This window comes from Helicoverpa zea, chromosome 28 (genome assembly GCF_022581195.2).
Source record: "Helicoverpa zea isolate HzStark_Cry1AcR chromosome 28, ilHelZeax1.1, whole genome shotgun sequence".
Lineage (NCBI taxonomy): Eukaryota > Metazoa > Arthropoda > Insecta > Lepidoptera > Noctuidae > Helicoverpa > Helicoverpa zea.
The window spans coordinates 4,720,812-4,728,249 of NC_061479.1; the positions used below are offsets into that span (position 1 = coordinate 4,720,812).

General features: G+C 35.4%; 1 protein-coding gene across 4 annotated transcripts in view; it reads left to right on the forward strand.

Annotated features, from left to right (window-relative positions):
• The window catches only part of LOC124643764 (type-2 histone deacetylase 1), a 29,861-nt gene extending 23,875 nt beyond the window's left edge, over positions 1-5,986 (forward strand). For all 4 annotated transcript variants that reach the window (XM_047182837.1, XM_047182840.1, XM_047182838.1 and 1 more), the window contains exons 14-17: positions 3,053-3,196; positions 4,099-4,241; positions 4,721-4,823; positions 5,389-5,986. In XM_047182837.1, coding sequence (XP_047038793.1) covers positions 3,053-3,196; positions 4,099-4,241; positions 4,721-4,823; positions 5,389-5,691 — 693 coding nt within the window. In that variant the 3' untranslated portion in view covers positions 5,692-5,986. The remainder of the gene's footprint in view (positions 1-3,052; positions 3,197-4,098; positions 4,242-4,720; positions 4,824-5,388) is intronic.
• The last annotated feature ends 1,452 nt before the right edge of the window (positions 5,987-7,438 follow it).

Genomic DNA, 7,438 nt, shown 5'->3' on the forward strand with positions numbered 1-7,438 from the left:
CAAAAAGATATGATATACTGTCAATAGCAACTACATTCTACGAAAACCTTTACGCCAGCAAGAACCAAATAGTAAACACCGACTTAAATAACACCGACGCGGTTCCACCTATACTAATAGAAGAAATATACAAGGTAATAGAAACACAGAAGAAGGATAAAGCTCCCGGCCCTGATAATATCAGCAACGAATTACTTACAGATTGTAAAAACGAGCTAGTACCACTACTTAAACACATTTTCAACGACATATTGCACACCGAGGAAATTCCTGCACAGTGGACTACATCAACAATAATCCTACTCCATAAAAAGGGGGACAAAGGAGAAATTAACAACTACAGACCAATAAGCCTAATGTCGAACATTACAAAATTTTTGCAAAAATTGTCCTAAGGCGAATAACCAAAACTCTTGATGAAAACCAGCCCAAGGAACAGGCTGGCTTCCGGTCAGGCTATTCGACATTGGACCATATACTAACGGTAAGACAACTTTTTGAAAAAGCCAAAGAGTTTAAAGTGCCCTTCTACTGTTGCTTCATCGATTTCAACAAGGCATTTGACTCAATAGAACACAACAGTATCTGGCAATGTCTGAAGAAACAAGGAGTCGACCAGAAATACATTAGGATTTTAAAAAAAAGCATATACACTAACAGTACAGCAAGAATAAAACTAGAGAAACAAGGGAAACAAATAAACATAAACAGAGGCGTACGCCAGGGAGATCCACTGTCACCTAAATTATTCACAGCTGTACTGGAAGATATCTTTCGGAGACTGGAATGGGACCACTACGGACTTAACATAAATGGCGAAAATCTTACACACTTGAGGTTCGCTGATGACATAATAATACTGGCAAGGAGCAAAGACCAACTACAATACATGATCACTGATCTGGATAGAGAAAGCCGCAAGGTAGGTCTGACGATGAACACTTCAAAAACCAAAGCTATGACAAACGCATTGGAAGACAATATTCTTTTAAACGGCGAACCAGTAGAGTTTGTAAAAGAATACACTTACTTGGGCCAACAAATCTCGGTCACTGATATAATGACAAAAGAAATCGACACAAGGATTGGAAATGCATGGAAACGCTACTGGGGGTTTAAGGAAATAATGAAGAATACAGAAATCAAAACGTACGTGAAAACAAAACTGTATAACACTTGTACAAGCTGTTGATTTGCATGCGTGCCATAGTCAAGGACGTGATTATACTAATGATTCTCAACCCAAATCAACAAAAAAATTGGTACGAAAATTTTTGATTTTAATTTTTTTTCGGAAATTCGTCAATGTCACTTACCCGTTTTCAAACTCGGCGCGTATGTTACTGGCCTCAAAACCGTACTGCTCCCTCACACAAACGCGAACACAAAGCATACGCAACGATTATTCATTAATTTCATTCATAAAATTGGATTACTTCTGAAATACTACGACATTACAATGACAAAAAAAACAGTGCATATTAGCTATTTCCCGTCTACTGTGATTCCAATCGATTATTTACGTATTTTATGTCCTCCTCCTGAAGTATGGCACAAATGCAAATCAACACCTTGTATACTCCCAGTCTTGACATATGGCTGCGAGACATGGGCTCTCACCAAAGCGCAATATAAGAAACTTGAAACGTGTCAGACGGCAATGCAAAGAAGCATGCTAAATATAAGAAAATCTGATAGAATAAGAAACACCACTATCCGAAGGCGCATGAAAATTGAGAATGTCACAACTAGAATAAGGAAACTAAAGTGGAAATGGTCCGGCCACATAGTCAGAGGCAATGACAAGTTTAACAAAAACATAATATCTTGGTACCCTAGGGACAAGAAAAGAAATCGAGGAAGACAGTACCGAAGATGGGATGACGAAATTAAAAGCATAGCAGGGAATATATGGACTAGGAGAGCCCAATACAGAGCAGAGTGGAAGGAAATGGAGGAGGCCTTTACCAAAGTTGGGCAAACAGACCAGGTCGTTGGTGTCATCAACTCGTCAGAGTTGTTAGATTAAGATTGTATACTGTAAACAAGGTCTGAATAAAGGCTTTTTTTATTTTTATTTTATTTTTTATTTTATTTAATATATGCTTAGGTTTATGTGATCATGAATTTTAAAATATTCCAATAGCGTTTCAATAAAAATAAATTGAAAAATCCGCTCGCTTCGCTCGCGGTTTCTTCATCTTTTCTGGTTTATTCTGCGCTCTTTGAGTCCAATCTAACACAAAGTTAAAGCACCGAAGTAGCAAAAACAACTGACGCTCTACGCTGACGATTTCTAAGCTGTTCAGGAGGTGGAGGACTTTTGTGTCCCAAATAATTTCGCTTTTGTGTCCTCAAAACTCAAAAAATTTGGCGCTCGCTACGCTCGCGACTTTTTCACTTTAGGCCGGTTTTATAAACTCGTTTTGGTACTTTACTGTTCTAAATCTTAAAAATTTTGCGCTCGCTGCGCTCGCTGCTTTTTTACTTGACACTGGTTTCTATAAAACTAGTTAGCGCTTTATAACTTTGCAGTGGTATGACTCCGGTTTCTTTATGTTAAACCTAGCAAAAAGCACCATGAATGATTTCTACACAATGTTTAAGTACTTCAATTACAATTTGGGGGTGCCACCCGATGGGTGCGCCTCTGATAAAGTACCTACCCGAACGAATGAACCGATTTTAATTTAGTATTTTTTTTGTATTACAGGTGTTTTACGGGCGAGTTTCATGAAAATCAATTGAGCCGTTTAAAAGTTACAGAGGTTTTACGCTTTAAAGTCGCTGTCAGATAAACTTGTTAGGTCAACATTAAACTCTTCGGTACAAAGCGGGTTGCAAAAATAATCTAGTAACTGACAGAAATATCATTAAGTTCACAATCATTAGGGGCGGCAAAAATTGAATGGCCTACTAGCGGCAAATTTGTAAATCCGCCACTGGTCATAATAATTGCGTGCTTTTTTTTGGGTCGGGGGTTTTTTTAAATTTATAATTTAATTTTGTTAACTATATTATTTATTAACTTATTAATTATATTTTCAATCAGGTGGTGAACCTCGCAGTGAACCAGAAACCGGTTCCCACCAAGAATCTCCTGGATGAAGACAAGGATGACCTCATAAACAAGATGTTTGCCGGCCTACTGCACAGTGACCGGGTGCAACAGATGCTCACTGTTAGGAAGGGACGGGTGAGTTAATAGCATAACCATTCAAGGATGTTGAAGAAAAAAATATACTTTAAGGGCTATATTCGTTCTTTCTTGTTGTAATACTTTTGGCTGGCTGAAAAAGGTATTTTGATTGCTTATTAAAATGTTATTTAATAATGAATACAGTGTTCATGTTTCGATATTATTTGTTATCTACCTGCCTCGTTGGTCTAGCTGTGTTAGCCTGGAAGTTGGTGATTAATACACCCGTGCATCGAAACGCAAGTTAACAGCAGTCCTGCTTATGATTTATCTCTCTCCGGTGGTGTCGGCTTGTCGTCCCATCGTGCTATGAGAGTGAACGAATAGTGAGTGCACCTGTGTCCAAGCAAATACTTGTGCACTATAATATGTCCTGCACAGCTGACTGATCTCCTTACATGAGAACAGCCATCCGAAACACAGTCATTGGTGTCTAAGATATACTTAGTAAGGACATACAAACTTAAAAAAGTTGCATTGATACATGCCTGATTTGGAATCGAACTCACACACTCGTACTCTTATTAGTGTATAATTTAATGTTAAAAAAAATATATAATACATAAATATTATAACATGAAATCATACACTAATGTTATAATATTTATGTATTGTATATTCTACTACCTTCCGCCCGCGGCTTCGCCCGCGTCCAGTTCGGTTATATCGCGTTTCCAAGAGAACTCTTCAAAAGTCCGGGATAAAAACTATCCTGTGTTCTTTCTCAAGGTCAACTCTATCACTGTACCAAATTTCATTAAAATCAGTTCAGTGGTTTAGACGTGAAAGCGTAACAGACAGACAGAGTTACTTTCGCATTTATAATATTAGTAGGGATGGACCTTAGATGCCTGATATAAATAAATAATAAATTATAACCCTATTATATGTTCTTACAGACGTTAATATCTCGTTTCGTATCCCGCGTGCCGGCGTCGCACGGGCGCCTGCGCTGGCTGTGGGCGCGGGTGCTGCGTGCCCTGCCTCACGCGGCGCGGCGCGACGACACCGCCTGCGTGGCGCTCGCCAAGCATTATACTGAGTGAGTATATTGTAAATACATATAAACACTCTTATATCTTGCAAAACCAATTCTTAAAAATTTTGTGCAATATGTGTGTGATGAAAGGTTAAAAAATTGTGATTCTAATTAGTCCGCATTAAAGATTGGTCAAAATATTAGACACGTATTTTTTAAGATATAACGCAACAAAGGTTAAGATTGGGGGTTTGTGACGTCACGTCTGTGAAATTTTTACTCAGAAGTGTTGTAACACAAAATTCAATCGTGTTAAATCTTCGTTGTTTTTAGTTTGTGAGAGAAAAAAAAAATACGTGTTTATCATTTAAGGGACCTATTACATTTTTTCGTTCGCCATGCCTATTAAAATACTCGTTATTCAAAGTGCAACTTGGAAAAATTATTGATCAATTTTCTAAATAATTGTCTCAAGAAAGCTTAGTTCATTTTGAGAAATTATTCCTGTTAAATCAGTCTAATAACAACTTTTTATATAACAGCTACATACAAACGACATCTGGCTGGGCGCCGATACTGGAGTCGTGCGGTCTGCTGTCGGAAGCCTTCGACCCCGCCAGGACGCCCTATGCGTTAACTACAGCTGTAAGTTTTTAGTTATGCCCTTGGAAAATTACTGGGTTTTTTTTCAGTAGTGACGTTATTTTTCAGTCGTCAGATATCTCGTGTCCTCCTCATTTTACCTTTCCCTATGTTTTTTCATTTTCTATAGAAAATTCCATTTACATTTACCCATTTTCTGTCGTCAGTCAATTATGTAATGTGTATGCTTTGAACTTCTTCAATTATTATACTGATGGGAATAAGTACCGAAAACTTTCCGAATTCTTTCAGTGAAATTTTGTTCCAGATCTTTAAAATTCATTTTATTCCTTTAAGACCCATTTTATAGACGTCAGATTTAAAATTTAAAATTAGGTAGGGAGAACAATGGTTTTCATTTCAGACCGACTGGTCTCCCTTTTCATCTATTTATTTACACAATATTTTGAAAAGTTGATGTACAAAGTCGAAAGTAACCCTAAATATGTATGTTCTTTTACAGCAAACCTTAGAATAAAAGAGACATAAGATAGAGCATTAAATACCTTCGCATAATTTTAAAACATTTGTTAGAAATAAGTTTTGATTTTACGTTATTTCCTTCCAGTTCACCCTAAGCTGCGTGTGCGCGCTAATAGACAAGGCATCGATGCTGGTCAACACTCCCGAAGCGACTTCCAACGAACGGCAATGGTCGAAATTCCTCAAAACACTCGCTCGAGCCCTCAAAAACACGACCTTAACAGTCGCAAGACCCGTAAAACCTATGTCCGCAACGAAACTAACTTATCATATGAAACAACTGGATTCTAGGACCACAATAGAAATATTGCAAAGGGGCAAAACTGCAGAATTCGCGGACTTAACCAAAACCGAAGTTGCTGAACAACTTATCAAGTACTTGTGTTGATATTTACTTTGGAATAAGGTTCCAGAATAATCGATTAGTTTAGGTATCGAGTTGTTTATCGAGTCAATCGATACGGCTAGAGGATAGTGACAAGAGAAAAAAATGCGTTCGATACAAGATATTTCTGATGAAACGTCGAAATGTTGAAATTTTCAACCTCTGGGATATGATATGAAGTTTGTCGCTTCAGTTTTTTTTTATTTTATTTAAATAGTTCATTCATTATAAATAAAATCAGTTTGTCGCCGACTTCAGTGTAAATATATCAATATAACACAGTTATTATTTAAAAGTGTTTTTATTGTAGTTTTTTTAAATGACAGAATATTTCTTTGAAAAAAGAAAATGCATTCGTAATTTAACTTAATAATTTTCGTTAAAAAACAACAGTTTTTATTTCGTAAATTAAAATTTTAGGCAGTATATCAACGCTGAATGTTAAGCTTTCCTTACAAATAAATATTTTAGTACATTTACTGGATAATATGTCAAAAATTGACCACTGCTAGACGATACTATATTTTTCATATATTATCCATCTTTATTTAACCACTCAATGGACTTCCAAGTTTTAATATTTTATTTGCCTTCAAAATATAAGAATACAATAAGCAAAGGTGCAGCTAAGATTATTTTCAGAAATAAAAAAGTACGCAGTTTTGCAATACTGCACAAAGTAAAATAATTTCCATACTTACTTTTTGATCAATAACAAATTATCTGTTTTTTTTTACATATTTCAGTCTGCTTATCCCTTCAAAAAGGGTTATTCCCGCTCGGTAACACCCTGTCGTCAACACTGTTGACGATCGGGAAAAAAAAGTTTCGTTCGTTCACAGTGTCCATGAATGCTGGTTTTAATTTTTTTAATATAGAAATAAAAATAAAACATGTCATTTATTTTTAAAGTCTAAAATGGTTATTATGAACATGATAAGGCCATTTTTTTATTTTCTAGTTAATTGTGTTTTAAGAGATCTAGCATAATCCAAATTAAAAATCCAAACAAATAAAAACCAGCATTCATGGACACTGAACGAACGAAACTTTTTTTCCCGATGGTCAACAGTGTTCACGAAAGGGTATTACCGAACGGGAATAACCCTTCAAAAAAGCCTTGATTTCTTAATTTATTAAATTCACTATTATAAATTTTTTTCAACTATTGGGTCACTGTCGACCGACTGTTTGTGTCAGGCTTAATCTACAAATAATTGTGAATATTCTGTTTTGTAAATTTTAGTTTGAACGTTAAAAACATCACCAAGAATAAATATTAACGTGGTATTTGAAAGAAATTAGATAATTACTATTTCTGCCCATGCGAAATAAATTAGAATAATTACAAAAAAAAAAACGCATCAAGTGTTGTAAAATTGATTAATATTTTCCTAGTAGTTTTTAATGGTAATAACCACTGCCCGAAAGTATATGGTAGATTAAAAATAATATTGCAAAAAGTATTGATATTGAAATGTTACAAAAAAAGCTTTTACACGAGATTAGGACGTTTTCCGAAATTAAAAAATCTTTTATTTCAACTTTTAAAAATAAACAACATTTTTGGTAAGCTTTTTAATTTAGTTAGGGTGACAGGTAATTAGTGATCGACACTTGAACACGCGATTCTACTCATGATTATAAACAATTTTCCCAGAGAAATTTTATTTTTTAATTACAGTAACTTAACGACTGTTTCCTACTTTGATCCTCGCCCGAATTTTCAGACAGTTTTTTTGTTATTGTA